Source organism: Oncorhynchus mykiss, chromosome 21 (assembly GCF_013265735.2).
Source record: "Oncorhynchus mykiss isolate Arlee chromosome 21, USDA_OmykA_1.1, whole genome shotgun sequence".
NCBI classification, from domain to species: domain Eukaryota; kingdom Metazoa; phylum Chordata; class Actinopteri; order Salmoniformes; family Salmonidae; genus Oncorhynchus; species Oncorhynchus mykiss.
In genome coordinates, this window is record NC_048585.1 from 25,890,968 (window position 1) to 25,908,137 (window position 17,170).

Genomic DNA, 17,170 nt, shown 5'->3' on the forward strand with positions numbered 1-17,170 from the left:
GTTCTGGCACCAGATTTTGGAGTTATCTTTTTATTTTAGTGTCTGCCACGTCCCCAGGGGCAAAATCTGGAGCGCCTCCATATCTATATCTTCCCAGGGTACACTAGTGGTTAGAGCCTTGGGCCAGTAACCGAAAGGTTGCTCGACCGAATCCCTGAGCTGACAAGGTAAAAATCTGTCTTTCTGCCCCTGAACAAGGCAGTTAAGCCACTGTTCCCCGGTAGGCCGTCATTGAAAATAAGAATTTGTTCTCAACTGACATGCCTAGTTAAATAAAGGTTAAATGTAAAAATAAAAAACGTTTTTCCTCTGTGCCAAATGTGGTGCTTCTATCACAAAGTGCCCAATTGAGTCTACATGTTCAGCTTAGCCCCACCACTAGTATACATTTCTCCATTCCTCCATATTAACACCGAAATCATACTAAATAGTGTTTTTGTCTATAAATAGTTGCGTGACAAAGTCCTAAAATTTCAGAAGGATAAAAAACCTGTTTTGAAATTATGGTTTTGCTAAATTTACCACAGTTTGCCCTTTTAAGGTTAAATAATGTTGCCTTTAAATAATTCTGACTTTGTGTCATACTGCATAAGTGTACACAATTTTTATTTATAAATGCAGTTTTGAGAGTTCAAACGTGACAGTGGCACTTGGCTAAATGAATCACACTGACCTTGAAGTGATTTGTTGGGGTGGAAGTGGGGTCAACTTCAAGGCGAGTAGTGAACGAAGACTATAGATGCAATTGATGGCCTTTGGAGTGGCGTGCACATTGTAATAGCTGTGTGCCTGTGTGTGTGACCCGGGTCAGGCGCTTTTTCCCTAGCCCCCGACGCGACTAATCCAGTCGAGGGGGAAAACTGCATCTCCCTGCTGGTGGGCGTGCCGCTGCGAGTCAAGTGTCCTCAGTCATCCATCGTCTCACAAATTGGGTCATTCTGATCCGAACGACCCGCAGACTCAGTGCGCTGCACCCTGGAAAAATGCGATCATATTCGTTATTACTGTAAATGGATATGGACGTCAACATGCTGTTTTTGACTTTACTGATGTGTTACAATCCGTATGTTTTTGGACAGTTTGAGGATATTAACATTGAGGAGGATCTTTCTCCTGACTTGACCGACTTTGATTTGGATATTGTGAGTGTCATTTCAACTCTGAACTATTTCATTTGGCAACATTGATATATATTTTGAGCGCTTCATTAGAGCACTATTTAACAAATCGATTTGGTTTCCCATCTCAGTCTCCCCGTAGAGTGCCTCGCCAGGTGAAATCCATGCTTATTAAGGTAAAGATGACAAAGTTGAATGTCTTGACATGTCTTCCCGTATGCATCTTTTGCGCTCTTGTGCGTCATTTGGTGTAGCCTAGGCTACTGTAGACTAAATATCAGCCACATTCATTCTCAAAGAGATCTGCATACTGTTGTTCATTGATAACAATTTAAGAATATGTCAGAAAAAGCATTTCGTGAAAGCAGAGTAGAGGGATGGGTAGTTCAGCTCTGCAGTTAATCATCCTCGAAAAGTCTCCTCGGGTGTGACACGCAGAGACCTGCCAAGCGCACTGGGCTGTACGCCAGATAAGTGGAAATCGCTGGACATCTATCCAGAAATACATTCCAAAATATTTGTAAATATCCCGCCAACGTGTTGATAAGGAGTTTAGAACGATTTCCACTGGAAATGAACGGAATAGAACAGTGGCCAATGCGCAGCATGTGTGTGTGCGTGAAAGCAGTGCTGTGCTGTCCCATCGACGAGACATGAAAAACATAAATCACTGACAGATTTAAATTAACCAAATGTATTACAAACCAATCAAACATAAGGTATAAGCAATACACGTGAACCTAACATGTTGATGTCCAACCGTGTAGGAGACCAAACCGCATATCCAGGAGCTGTCGGTGAAGACCATCATTATCTCCCGATACGCCTTCACGGCGGTGTCGTGCACCATGCTCAACCGGCACTCCGCCGCCGCCGAGGGCGTCTTCCAGTTCCTGATTCCCAAGAACGCCTATGTCTCGAACTTTACCATGTAAGCCCAAAACGCAACAGATGCGTAATTGCGCATTGGTAGTTGTATTGTAGCCAAGATAGATGCTTCTGGGTAATAGATCATGTCATTCTGAGTCTAATGTTGTTCAGACTGTGTACACTGGTTGTAAGTGAACTACAATGGATCTTTCCCCTCTCAATTTATTTTGATGTCTTGTTTATTTTCTCAGTTTATTGTTGTGTGATTACTACTCCTCTTTGCCATTTTCTCCCTCTTCCCATGGCATGCCATTGTGGCCAGTCAATCATTGTGTGGGTTTATGAGGGCTCTGTTGCTATGGGAGAGGTTAGTGTGGGGCCTGTGACTGTTCAATAGTTCAGAGGTCATTTACTGTGTTGTGGTCACAAGCCTTCATTCATCTACATTTACTAGATTGTTCACTGGACTATGAGAGACAAGTCCAGAAGCCTCTGAAGAAGCCTGTGAATTGCAACATATGTCTTTGATATGTTTGCCTGTATACTTTTATGTATCACAGTAATATATGCCTACCACAATGAACTGAGGGTTTTTCCAGTGATTCTTTGACAGAGTTTTGCCATGGATGGTTTACTTACTCTGGTGGTGCTTATCATCACCTCCACTCTTAACCCCTGACCTCTGACCTCTACCCTGAACACAGGATCATTGGGGGGCGTGTCTACCCCAGTGAGGTCAGGCCCAAGGAGAAGAAGGTCAAACAGGGGAAGGGCGGTGAGGCCAAACCCAAGAACAAGGAGGCAGGTGAACAGAGGTAAAGTGTGTGTGCTTGTGTGTGTGTGTGTGTGTGTGTGAGAGAGAATGTGTTCTTGTGTGTGTGTATGGCCAGTCACCAGTGTCTAACCTTGTCTGCCAGTACAACCTCTAGAGTCCTCTAGAGTCACTTGCTACTACTCTGCCAGTAGAAACAGGTTTATATCCCATCTAAAAAAAACTATTTTATTGAACTGTTCCTGTTAAAAAACAATATCCCACATATAAATACAGTAATCTACACACACTTAGGGTAAAAAAAATAGTTTTTAGACACAAGTGTAAACTTAATGGAGTAAGGCCATTAAATGAGCTGGTCGGCCTCCACCTTGTTTTTGGGAACAATAGAGGAGCAATAGGGGCGGCAGGGTAGCCTAGTGGTTAGAGTGTTGGACTAGTAACCGAAAGGTTACTAGTCCCTGAGTCCCTAGTCCCTGAGCTGACAAGGTACAAATCTGTCGTTCTGCCCCTGAAAAGGCAGTTAACCCACTGTTCCTAGGCCATCATTGAAAATAAGAATTTGTTCTTAACTGACTTGCCTAGTTAAATAAAGGTAAAATAAATTTTAAAAAAATAAATAAAATAGAGAACCAAAGAGGAAAGGCTTCTGTGCCTTTTCTTAAGTAAACCAGGTGTTAAATGAGGTGAAAAGGAGACTGGAGTGCGACTTGACCACAAAACATGTGTTTCTGACCTGCCTGGAGTTGAGTAGCAGGGCTGGATCATTTATTTTGATTATTTCACCTTTATTTAACTAGGTAGGCTAGTTGAGAACAAGTTCTCATTTGCAACTGTGACCTGGCCAAGATAAAGCAAAGCAGTGTGACACAGACAACAACACATGGAGTAAACAATAAACAAGCCAATAACAATAAACAAGTCAATGGCACAATAGAAAAAAGAAAGTCAATATACAGTGTGTGCAAAAGGCATGAGGAGGTAAGGCAATAAATAGGCCATAGGAGCGAATAATTACAATTTAGCAGATTAACACAGCTGTAGGCCCGGGGTTGGAGTAGCCAGGAGGAAGGCATGGCCAGCCGTTGAGAAATGCATATTGAAACTTTAGATTATCATGGCTTTATCAGTGGTGACCGTGTTACCTAGCCTCAGTGCAGTGGACAGCTGGGATGAGGTCCTCTTGTTCTTCATGGACTTTACATTGTCCCAAAACATTTTGGAGTTAGCTACAGGATGCGAATTTCTGCTTGAAAAAGCTAGCCTTTGCTTTCCTGACTGACTGTGTGTATTGGTTCCTGACTGACTGTGTGTATTGGTTCCTGACTTCCCTGAACAGTTGCATATCGCGGGGACTATTCGATGCTATTGCAGTCCACCACTATTGCAGTCCGTCAGGACTGGAGTGAACCAAGGGCTATATCTGTTCTTAGTTCTGCATTTTTTGAGCGGGGCATGCTTATCTAAGATGGTGAGGTCAATATCCTTCCAGGATACCCGGGCCAGGTCGATTAGAAAGGCCTGCTCGCAGAAGTGTTTTAGGGAGCGTTTGACAGTGATGAGGTGGTCGTTTGACCGCGGTCCCATAGCGGATACAGGCAATGAGGCAGTGATCGCTGAGATCCTGATTGCGGAGGTGTATTTGGAAGGCAAGTTGGTCAGGATAATGTCTATGAGGGTGCCCATGTTTACGGATTTAGGGTTGTACCTGGTGGGTTCCTTGATGATTTGTGTGAGATTGAGGGCATCTAGCGTAGATTGTAGGACTGCCGGGGTGTTAAGCATATCCCAGTTTAGGTCACCTAACAGAACGAACACTGAAGCTAGATGGGGAGGCGATCAATTTACAAATGGTGTCCAGGGCACAGCTGGGAGCGGAGGGGGGTCGATAGCAGGCGGCAACAGTGAGAGACTTATTTCTGGAGAGGTTCATGTTTAAAATTAGAAGTTCAAACTGTTTGGGTATAGACCTGGAAAGTATGACAGAACTTTGCAGGCTATCTCTGCAGTAGATCGCAACTCCTCCCCCTTTCGCAGTTCTATCTTGACGGATTGGAGACTTGAAATGAAGAGACTGGAAATTAAGAATTATTGTCACATAAATCTGTGACCAGTCTCTGACAGAAATAAATTACATCATGCTTCTACCTGCCAGGCCATAAAATGACACTTTTAAAATTAAATCAGATTTACAAAGAGGGTATTCAAATTTCACAGAGAGGAAAGGGAAGGGGAGAGGAGAGTGATAGAAAGAGTAAAGAAGAACAGGAGGGAGAAAATAAAGGAGGGAGAGATATAGATAGGTAGAGGAATGGAAATGTTTTTTGGTTAGTTCAGAGGCTGAGTCCCGTGAGGAGAGCTCCTGGCAGTCACTGCCCTTCCACACTGACGATGTCACTACTTGGAATGACTCATTCCCTACTCCTCCTCTTCCCCAACTATTTCTCTCCCTTTTTCTTTCCTCTATATTCTTATTTTTTTTTCCTCCATTCCTCCCCTCTCCTCTCCCCCGTCTCTCTCTCCTCCTCCCCTCTCTCCTCCTCTCTTCTCCATCAGTAGCGAACCAGAGGTGTTCAGGATGGGGGCCAGTATCCCAGGTCGTAACCGGGCCATGTTCATGCTGACCTATGAGGAGCTGCTCCAGCGGAGGCTGGGGAGGTATGAGCATGTGACCAGCCTGAGACCCCTGCAGCTGGTCAGCCGTCTCAGTGTGGACGTCACCATTGTGGATCACTCCACCATCACCCACCTGGAGGTGCTGCCACTGCGCAACGGCAAGAGCAACACGGCAGTAGCCAGTGGTGCCAGTGCAGCGAAGACACCTGGTACAGTTTGAGTGTGGGATGTGTTGAGTCTGTGCTTTGTCCATACTAGGTGTCCATTCTGAAAGTGTTCAGACCCTTTAACTTTCTCCACATGTTGTTACATTACAGCATTCTTAAATGGATTCAACAAATATTTTTCCTCCTCAAGCTACACACAATAACCCATAATGACAAAGCAAAAACAGGTTTTTAGAAACGTTTGCAAATGTATTGAAAATAAAAAACAGAAATACCTTATTTACTGTACATACGTATTCAGACCCTTTGCTATGAGACTCGAAATTGAGCTCAGGTACATCCTGTTTCCATTGATCGTCCTTGAGATGTTTCTACAACTTGATTGGAGTCCACCTATGGTCAATTCAATTGATTGGACATGATTTGGAAAGGCACACACCTGTCTATATAAGGTCCCACAGTTGACAGTGCATGTCAGAGCAAAAACCAAGAAGAGCTCAGGAGTTCCTCTGTGGGGATGGGAGAATCTTCCAGAAGGACAACCATCTCTGCAGCACTCCACCAATCAGGCCTTTATGGTAGAGTGAACAGAAGGAAGCCACTCCTCAGTAAAAGGCACATAACAACCCGCTTGGACTTTGCCAAAAGGCACTTAAAGGACTCTCAGACCATGAGAAACAAGATTTTCTGGTTTGATGAAACCAAGATTGAACTCTTTGGCCTGAAAGCAAAGTGTCACGTATAGATGAAACCTGTCACTATCCCTACGGTGAAGCATGGTGGTGGAGGCATCATGTTGTGAGAGGTTTTTCAGCGGCGGGGATTGGGTGACTAGTCAAGATCGAGGGAACATGAACGGAGCAAAGTAGAGAGAGATCCTTGATGAAAACCTGCTCAGGACCTCAGACTGGGGCAAAGGTTCACCTTCCAACAGGACAACAACCCTAAGCACACAGCCAAGACAACGCAGGAGTGGCTTCGGGACAAGTCTCTGAATGTCCTTGAGTGGCCCAGCCAGAGCCCAGACTTGAACCCGATCAAACATCTCTGGAGAGACCTGAAAATAGCTGTGCAGCGACAATCTCCATCCAACCTGAGCTTGAAAGGCTCTGCAGAGAAGAATGGGAGAAACCCCCCAAATACAGGTGTGCCAAGCTTGTAGCGTCATAGCCAAGAAGACTCGAGAATACAATTGCTTCCAAAGGTGCTTCAACAAAGTACTGTGTCAAGGGTATGAATACTTATGTAAATTTGATGTTTCAGCTTTTTACAAAAAATGTCTAAAAAACTGTTTTTGCTTTGTCATTATGAGGTATTGTGTGTAGATTGATGAGGGGGGGGGGGAAATTGTTTTAAATAAATGCTAGAATAATGCTGTAGCGTAACAAAATGTGGAAAATGTCAAGGGGTCTGAATATTAAGCGAATGCACTGTATCTAACATTAGAAATAGTTCTGCATCGATATTGGCACCTCTGAAAATGCTTGGCCAATGCTCAAATGTTCAGATTCCAACTTCATTTATTTAACCTTCCTATGGGCAATGTTGAGCATCTCTATTTTAGTACACCCTTGCCCACAAACACACACACACACACACACACACACACACACACACACACACACACACACACACACACACACACACACACACACTTCCCAGCTTTATCTCACACACACTTAATGTTTCCCTCCCACCAGCCAAGCCTGCTCTTCCTGTTTCCACGGTGATCAAACAAAATAAGACGTTCTGTAGGATCACCTTCAGCCCCAACATCGTTCAGCAGGCTAAGATCACCACCAGCGGCATGCTGGGAGAGTTTGTGGTGCACTATGACGTGGAGAGAGAGCTGGGGATAGGAGACATACAGGTCAGATTTCACACACCAAAAACACACACACATCCACACACACACATCCAACACTCCCGCGATTAGTGCAAATGTGTCATGCCATGACCAGACCTGTCCAGACATGGTAGATAGAAACATGTTAAACCATTTAGCTCCGCTTCACAGTATGCATGAAAACTGCATGCATTAATCAGGGATCAAACAGGACAAATGCACATCTCTCTGGTTCTCACACACACTCTCACACATCCGGGTCCCATAGCCTTCATCCACCGTCAACACATTCATTTTCCAGCACCATATCCAACCCCTCCCGGGTCACTCTACAACCACACCGTCAGTCCAGCAGCCCCGTGGACACTATGTTGGTGGGCTCTGTTTTACTGCTCATGGCTACTGAGAACTGTCTAACCTTTCTCTTGTTCTCTCTCAGGTTCTGAACGGCCATTTTGTGCACTACTTCGCCCCCAAGGATCTGCCGGTGGTGCCCAAGAACGTGGTGTTCGTGATCGACACCAGCGCCTCTATGCTGGGCACCAAGATCAGACAGGTAGCCGGTTACGGTCAAACCCTTCTCGTCACACCAGTGTCCACTGCTTACTAGATAGGGTCAAGATATCTTGTTCTCTCCTTCTCCTTTTTTGTTGTTGTTGTTAAACATGGTTTCCTTCTGTATACAATGATCACACACGTACAGTGCCTTGCGAAAGTATTCGGCCCCCTTGAACTTTGCGACCTTTTGCCACATTTCAGGCTTCAAACATAAAGATATACAACTGTATTTTTTTTGTGAAGAATCAACAACAAGTGGGACACAATCATGAAGTGGAACGACATGTATTGGATATTTCAAACTTTTTTAACAAATCAAAAACTGAAAAATTGGGCGGGCAAAATTATTCAGCCCCCTTAAGTTAATACTTTGTAGCGCCACCTTTTGCTGCGATTACAGCTGTAAGTCGCTTGGGGTATGTCTCTATCAGTTTTGCGCATCGAGAGACTGACATTTTTTCCCATTCCTCCTTGCAAAACAGCTCGAGCTCAGTGAGGTTGGATGGAGAGCATTTGTGAACAGCAGTTTTCAGTTCTTTCCACAGATTCTCGATTGGATTCAGGTCTGGACATTGACTTGGCCATTCTAACACCTGGATATGTTTATTTTTGAACCATTCCATTGTAGGTTTTGCTTTATGTTTTGGATCATTGTCTTGTTGGAAGACAAATCTCCGTCCCAGTCTCAGGTCTTTTGCAGACTCCATCAGGTTTTCTTCCAGAATGGTCCTGTATTTGGCTCCATCCATCTTCCCATCAATTTTAACCATCTTCCCTCTCCCTGCTGAAGAAAAGCAGGCCCAAACCATGATGCTGCCACCAGCATGTTTGACAGTGGGGATGGTGTGTTCAGTGTGATGAGCTGTGTTGCTTTTACGCCAAACATAACGTTTTGCATTGTTGCCAAAAAGTTCAATTTTGGTTTCATCTGACCAGAGCACCTTCTTCCACATGTTTGGTGTGTCTCGCAGGTGGCTTGTGGCAAACTTTAAACAACACTTTTTATGGATATCTTTAAGAAATGTCTTTCTTCTTGCCACTCCTCCATAAAGGCCAGATTTGTGCAATATACGACTGATTGTTGTCCTATGGACAGAGTCTCCCACCTCAGCTGTAGATCTCTGCAGTTCATCCAGAGTGATCATGGGCCTCTTGGCTGCATCTCTGATCAGTCTTCTCCTTGTATGAGCTGAAAGTTTAGAGGGACGGCCAGGTCTTGGTAGATTTGCAGTGGTCTGATACTCCTTCCATTTCAATATTATCACTTGCACAGTGCTCATTGGGATGTTTAAAGCTTGGGAAATCTTTTTGTATCCAAATCCGGCTTTAAACTTCTTCACAACAGTATCTCGGACCTGCCTGGTGTGTTCCTTGTTCTTCATGATGCTCTCTGCGCTTTTAACGGACCTCTGAGACTATCACAGTGCAGGTGCATTTATATGGAGACTTGATTACACACAGGTGGATTGTATTTATCATCATTAGTCATTTAGGTCAACATTGGATCATTCAGAGATCCTCACTGAACCTTTGGAGAGAGTTTGCTGCACTGAAAGTAAAGGGGCTGAATAATTTTGCACGCCCAATTTTTCAGTTTTTGATTTGTTAAAAAAGTTTGAAATATCCAATAAATGTCGTTCCACTTCATGATTGTGTCCCACTTGTTGTTGATTCTTCACAAAAAAATGCAGTTTTATATCTTCATGTTTGAAGCCTGAAATGTGGCAAAAGGTCGCAAAGTTCAAGGGGGCCGAATACTTTCGCAAGGCACTGTATACTGTATAGCTTATGGGGAATCTTTGGGTTTTAATCAATTCCAGGTGGAGTCAACATTAGTTTTACTTTGGTCCTTCACATCTCTGTGATCAAGCCTTAACGATCCTGAGAGATCCCGAGTTAGTGTAGCAGCGGATGATGAATACGACCCCCAGTCCGCCCCCTCTCCGGTCTCTGGCGCAACACTCCCACACTGGTCTGGTAATATCAAAATCAGATCCTTCCTTCTGGGAGATTGCGTTATAATCCCTCTGGTATCATCTGATACTTCATCTGAGCAGCTGCTCCACTGCAGATCCAGAAACCCAAAGACTTAGAGTGGCAAAAACAGAAAAGAGAAACTGATTCATGCACACTCTGAAAAACTGGAAACATGCTCAAAGTTCACTATTGTAGTTGTATTGAATTGAATTGAATGCTATGGAGGAGAGGCGTCATTGTCTTTGGCATAATTTAAACCCTCCAGATGACACCATCATCTGGAGTGATCCCTTCCCCTTTTCCCTCCACCCCCAGTGGACCACTCTGTAGTGAACAAGTGGGCTTTGATCTCTCCCTACAATAGAGCACTCAGTCTGTCTATGGCTCTGACCCTTGCCCCCTACAGTCTATAGGCATTTGGTAACCCATCTAACTCTATCACACCCACTCAACTACAGATTTCATATTCACTATTCATTTGGTAGGCTTTTCGTTCTGCGCAACTTCTAAACCCCAGTACAGTTGAGAAACAAGCTGTAGCATGGATACGGTAAATAGTTGTGGTGTGTGTGTGTTTACGTGCATGTGTGTGTGTGTGTGTGTGTGTGTGTGTGAGGGGGTGAGAGAAACCGTTTCTGAACTAAGGAACGGAATCTCACAGCTGTTTCAAAGGGCTGGGTCTTTCAATGGCAGTGTCAGGTTAAACCCAACCATTACAGAGTTGGCATGACAACAATACTGCTCACAAAAACCATGACTAAAACATTACATCTAGGTCATTACCACGGTATTGGTGCTAACATAAACCATGACCATGTGTGTTATAATAGCCTTTTGTGTGACAAGGTGTCTCTTCCTGTTGGGGCAAAGTTTTCCAGACCTGTTTGGTTCTCTCGCGTGAACACAACTGAATAGAATGATTTTGCACGAAGACAAAGGTATTACAATGATGTCATTTGATTTATTGATGAAAGCAAAACAAAATGCTCTCTCTCTCTCTCTCTCTCTCGCCCCTCTCCCTCCCTCTCTCTCAGACTAAGGATGCCCTGTTCACTATCCTGAGGGACCTGCGTCCAGGCGACCGGTTTAACTTTGTCAGCTTCTCCAACCGTATCAAGGTGTGGCAGCCCAACCGCCTGGTCCCCGTCACGCCTCTCAACGTCCGAGACGCCAAGAAGTTCATCTATATGCTCCAACCCACTGGAGGTGAGAGAGATAGAGACACAGCAGTGCATTCTGGGATAGAGGAAGATTAGTTATTTCACTGATACACTTGTACAAGTGTGTAGCAGCGCTCTAACCTCAAGATTTCCTGCCGCCCCTATGGAGTTCTTTCTCTTACTCAACCCCCATTTTTGAATCACTACTAACCACTATTTCCCAAGATCAATCTCTCTCTCCATCTCTCCTCTACCAGGCACTGACATCAACGGTGGCATACAGACGGGCTCCTCATTGCTAAGCGGCTATCTGAACGCCGACCCAGACGCCAACCACAACAGTGTGTCTCTCATCATCTTCCTGACAGACGGGCGGCCCACGGTGGGCGAGCTGCAGTCTCCCAGCATCCTCAGCAACGCGCGGGCGGCAGTGAAGGAGCAGTTCTGCGTGTTCACCATCGGGATGGGGAACGATGTGGACTACAGGCTTCTGGAACGCATGGCCCTGGAGAACTGTGGGATGATGAGGAGGATACATGAGGATTCAGACGCCAGCACCATGCTCAAAGGGTATGGGGGTGAGAGAGAGAGAGTGAGAATGAGAGAGCGAGAGAGCGAGAGAGAGTGAGAAAGAAAAAGAGAAAGAAAAAGCGATGTTCAGTAGACAGCTAGTACAGAGGAGAAGGCAGAGGTGGTTAGAATTGATTCATTATAATCCATTATAGTCAAATGGTATAGAGAAGGTCAGGGGGTGAGATAAAGGAATAGGAATGAGTGAAAGAATAACTAATGATACATGTACTGAGAGAAGGCTCTTCTTGAACTGCAATCTTTCAAACCAAACCAAACACACACACCCTCGGCGACAGTCTTCCTGGACACTTTTCTGAAGTGTTAGTTTAGGAGTGAGGGGAGGAATGTGTGTGACTGTGTGTTGTGAAAGGGCAGTCTGGGTATGTCTCAGGGGTTAATTGATAGCATCCTGAGATAATAACAGAGGAGAGACCTAGCTGAGTCAACACACAGTTAAAGAGGTGAGGAGGTTTACTGTGCTACGGTCCAAGGCCTGGCTGGAAAACCAACATATTACAAACACACACTGGTTGTGTCCAAAATGGCACCCCATTCCCTAATCCCTACATAGTGCACTCCTTATGACCAGGAACCACAGGGTGACATTTGGGATGCAGGCATACTCTCCGTAATACATCACTGTCCCTAACCGGATCTCTGGGGGGGGGGGGGGGGGGGGGGGGGGGTGAGTGTGTGTACACAGTCACACAGACATTTCAGGCCCCTAGAGCATATAAGAGAGTAGCACACACAATGTCTTGATTCTTGTGTCCATGATACAGTGAAGTAGCTGAGGTCTAGACCTCTACTGGGCGCTAGATTCTCAACATGTTATAACATGGTAACACATATTATAACATTGGACTTTACTTCTATTCCCTCTTTCACTTGTCCATATATCTCTCTCTCTCTCTCTCCCTCCTTCCATGTCCCTCCCTCCCTCTCTCTTCCTCTAGGTTTTATGATGAGATAGGCACTCCACTGCTCTCTGACATCAGGGTGAATTACACAGAGGACTCGGTCCAGTACGTCACCCAGCACCTCTTCACCAACTATTTCAACGGCTCAGAGATCGTCATCGCCGGCAAATTGACCAATCAAAGTGCAGACTCCCTGCACGTCCAGGTCACCGCCAGCAACAGCGACAAGAGCATCGTCCTGGAGACAGACGTGGCGTTACGGCAAAGGGAGGTGGAGACGGAGAGGCATGTGAAGGAGGCGGCGGCCGGGGTGGGGTCAGGGGTTACAGGGGCGGGCACGACAGGGTCAGTGGCGGATGATTTCGTGGAGCGTGTATGGGGTTTCCTGAGTGTGAAGGAGGGGCTGAGGTCCAGGCTGAAGAGCCAGACCAGTAGGGAGAGAGAGGGACATACCCAGCAGGTGACTAACCTCTCCCTGACATACCACTTCCTCACGCCCCTCACCTCCCTGGTGGTGGAAAAACCTCAGGTGCTGGCCGACGGAACCATGGCCGAGGATACACCCACCCCCACCCCTGTACCCACAGAGACAAATAAGAAGGCTGTTTCAGCCAATGAGCTGTCGGATGAGATGGAAGGGGAGGAAGACACAGCCCAGAGCCTGCACTTGAAGAAAGACCAGCCGGGTGGACAGAGTTCCACAGTTACCAAGACAACGGGTTAGCAGGCTTGAGGCTTTTGTTTCTGACTTAATCCGTTTGATCAAATGCTTCCTGTTATCGATGCCAATGCCAACAAATAGAAACTGAGAGGAAGTATTGGACTATTGAAAACATATGACCTGTACAAATCAAAGTCTGTTTTGTCTATAGGTAAAGTTTTGAAGAGGCCAGCCCAAAAATCCATAACCATCTCCAAAACATCAGGTTAGTGGTTCTGAGGCTCTGTTAGAGGGAGGGGGACTGGAGACCGGTACAGTAGACTCTCTCTACTCTCTGTGTGGGCCGACTTTAAGTTAGGAACCCAGTCAGACACACAGCAATCATTACAGACAGTCAAGGGGTCGGAGATGTCTATTTACTCTGAAACTACAGAATGTTTACAGGGGCTAATTGAAGTATCTGCACTGGGCCTGGGATTGGTACTGGGAAGTACTCACAAACACACACACACACACACACAGTCACGGGAATACACACACGTGTGTGCACACACACACACACCAAACCTCACACACACTGAGACTGAGAGAGAGGTCAGTAGACTGAAGAAGATACGTGAGATGACATCAATGACCCTGTCATTACTGCTGCTCTCTCATCTCATGAATTTGAACTTAGCTCAGGTCTCACAGGCCCATTCAAAGCAGGAAACAACTAACAACCTACAGCTAACTGCCTACAACTAACAGCCTACAACTAACTGCCTACAACTAACTGCCTACAACTAACAGCCAACAGCTAACTGCCTACAACTAACAGCCTACAACTAACAGCCAACAGCTAACTGCCTACAACTAACAGCCTACAACTAACAGCCAACAGCTAACTGCCTACAACTAACAGCCTACAACTAACAGCCAACAGCTAACTGCCTACAGCTAACTGCCTACAACTAACAGCCAACAGCTAACTACCTACAGCTAACTGCCTACAGCTAACTGCCTACAACTAACAGCCAACAGCTAACTGCCTACAGCTAACTGCCTACAACTAACAGCCAACAGCTAACTGCCTACAACTAACAGCCTACAACTAACTGCCTACAACTAACTGCCTACAACTAACTGCCTACAACTAACTGCCTACAACTAACAGCCAACAGCTAACTGCCTACAACTAACTGCCTACAACTAACTGCCTACAACTAACTGCCTACAACTAACAGCCAACAGCTAACTGCCTACAACTAACTGCCTACAGCTAACTGCCTACAACTAACTGCCTACAGCTAACTGCCTACAACTAACTGCCTACAACTAACTGCCTACAGCTAATTGCCTACAACTAACTGCCTACAACTAACTGCCTACAACTAACTGCCTACAATTTACAGCCAACAGCTAACTGCCTACAACTAACTGCCTACAATTGACAACCAACAGCTAACTGCCTACAACTAACTGCCTACAATTTACAGCCTACACTGGTATCTGGTGATATCTGATTATACATACGGTATACAGTATAGTCATTTGTGCTTCAGACCCACAGATATATACAGAAAAGTGTATTTATCAGACCTGGGTTCAAATACTATTTAATGTATTTCAACTACTATTTCCAAACAAGTATTCATATCCTCAAATACTCCCATGCATTTAACCCAGGTATTTAAAAAAAACTTTCAAATACAATTTGGTCGACTATTTGATTTTTACAAAAAATCATTCAGATACTCAAATAAAAGTACTTGTTTTGGCTGTGTATTTGAAAATTTTATACATTTCAAATACTGCGATCCACATGTATTTGAATCCAGGTATGCATAGATGTACTATCTCCTCATATTCCCTCATATTCAATACCAGTGTCTCCCTATCCCGTCTCTCTCACACCAACCCCCTTGCCACAGCGGACGGCGATCCCCACTTTGTGGTTGAGTTCCCCCTCAGTAAACTGACTGTGTGTTTCAACATCAACGGAGAGCCAGGACACATTCTCAGAATGGTATCTGACCACAAGCACTCTGGTAAGACTGTCCTCTCAATAGATTCTGACTTTATGTTTGATGTTTGGTTATGTGTTTTCATATGATTCGTGTGGTCTATTTGTGTATGTGATCGTGCGTGTGTATGTGAGTCTAGGTGTGACAGTAAACGGTAAGCTGATAGGCGCCCCGGCACCAGCGGGCAGCCACAAACAGCACAGGACATACTTCAGCACCATTACCATCGTGGTGAACCGACCCAAACGTTCCTACATCGAGGTCACCCCCAAGAAGGTCATTCTGGATGGACGTGACCGCCTGGTCCTGCCCTGCGACACCACAGTCTCCGTGGAGAGTGGCGGGCTTGCGGTGACGATAGTGGGAAAGTCCACCGTGACCGTAACCATAGGAGGAACCATTTGTTTCGTCATACTGGTGCATCAGTACAAGAACCCTGCTCCCTATCAGAGAAACCACCTGGGATTTTACATCTCCAACAGCAAAGGGCTGTCACATGACTGTCATGGACTACTGGGTAGGTATCAGAAACTACTAGTGGGATGTCGGGGAAGAGGTCTTGAGCCGACATGGAATTAGGCCCTAGTGAGGATTACCATTGGTTTGCCTATAGCTCTGTGGTTCCTTTCCATTCTGACCCTCTGTGATTCTACTTCCAGGTCAGTTTCTGTATGAGGAAGTGGGACTCGCAGAGCTTCCTGGCAATGTCATGGCAACAGGAGACAACAGCACGTCTGCACGGTCACCCATCCTGAAGGTCAAAGGGCGTTCAGTGCCGGTGGTCCAGAAGACCCGGCGTATCTACAGCGGACGTCAGAGCGTGGACTGCTGGTTCGCCAGGAACAACGCAGCCAAGCTGATCGACGGACAGTATGAAGATTATGTGGTGTCACACCTATTCGACACAGGCGATTGGCCCCACGGAAGTAACGGAGCCTGAGACAGGGGCCAATAAGGAGCCAGCAATGAACTTGTCCCGCGCACACAGAAACTATAACCCCAGGTACAGCTATAGTAGCCAACAGGCTCTTTTCATACCCTCTGATGCTAAACCTCTAAATCAGCTTTCTTTTTGACCCACATACTCACACTCCAAACACTACTCAACTACCCATAGTCACATAGAAGACTCATCTTTCGATCTGTGCCAAATACAGTTGGAGTCGGAGGTTTACATACACTAATGTTGGAGTCATTAAAACTCGTTTTTCAACCACTCCACAAATTTCTTGTTAACAAACTACAGTTTTGGCAAGTTGGTTGGGACATCTACTTTGTGCATGACACAAGTCATTTTTCCAACAATTGTTTACAGACAGATTATTTCACTTAAAATTCACTGTATCTCAATTCCAGTGGGTCAGAGGTTTACATACACTAAGTTGACTGTGCCTTTAAACAGCTTGGAAAATTCCAGAAAATGATGTCATGGCTTTAGAAGCTTGATAGGCTAATTGACATAATTTGAGTCAATTGGAGGTGTACCTGTGGATGTATTTCAAGGCCTACCATCAATCTCAGTGCCTCTTTGCTTGACATCAGGCAAAATCAAAAGAAATCAGCCAAGACTTCAGATAAAAAAGTCTGGTTCATCCTTGGGAGCAATTTCCCAACGCCTGAAGGTACCACGTTCATCTGTACAAACAATAGTACGCAAGTATAAACACCATGGAACCACGCAGCCGTCATACATCTCAGGAAGGTGATGCGTTCTGTCTCCTAAAGATGAACGTACTTTGGTGCGAAAAATGCAAATCAATCCCAGAACAACAACAAAGGACCTTGTGAAGATGCTAGAGGAAACCGGTACAAAAGTATCTATATCCACAGTAAAACGAGTCCTATATCGACATAACCTAAAGGCCGCTCAGCAAGGAAGAAGCCACTGCTCCAAAACCGCCATAAAAAAGCCAGACTACGGTTTGC

General features: G+C 45.3%; 1 protein-coding gene across 2 annotated transcripts; it reads left to right on the forward strand.

The window, feature by feature from the left end:
* Positions 1–905: 905 nt before the first annotated feature.
* Positions 906–16,519, forward strand: LOC110500124 (inter-alpha-trypsin inhibitor heavy chain H5). 2 transcript variants are annotated; one of them, XM_036957445.1, is made up of 14 exons: positions 906–1,142; positions 1,250–1,294; positions 1,886–2,049; positions 2,693–2,803; positions 5,317–5,585; positions 7,244–7,413; positions 7,829–7,945; positions 10,959–11,130; positions 11,342–11,654; positions 12,614–13,296; positions 13,450–13,503; positions 15,152–15,268; positions 15,384–15,761; positions 15,904–16,519. In XM_036957445.1, exons 1-14 carry the CDS (start codon positions 1,011–1,013, stop codon positions 16,182–16,184), a joined length of 3,006 nt encoding a protein of 1,001 aa, XP_036813340.1. In that variant the 5' UTR covers positions 906–1,010; the 3' UTR covers positions 16,185–16,519. The 2 variants fall into 2 exon arrangements, with proteins under 2 accessions (XP_036813340.1, XP_036813342.1); XM_036957447.1 differs by having other exon boundaries at positions 5,320–5,585.
* The last annotated feature ends 651 nt before the right edge of the window (positions 16,520–17,170 follow it).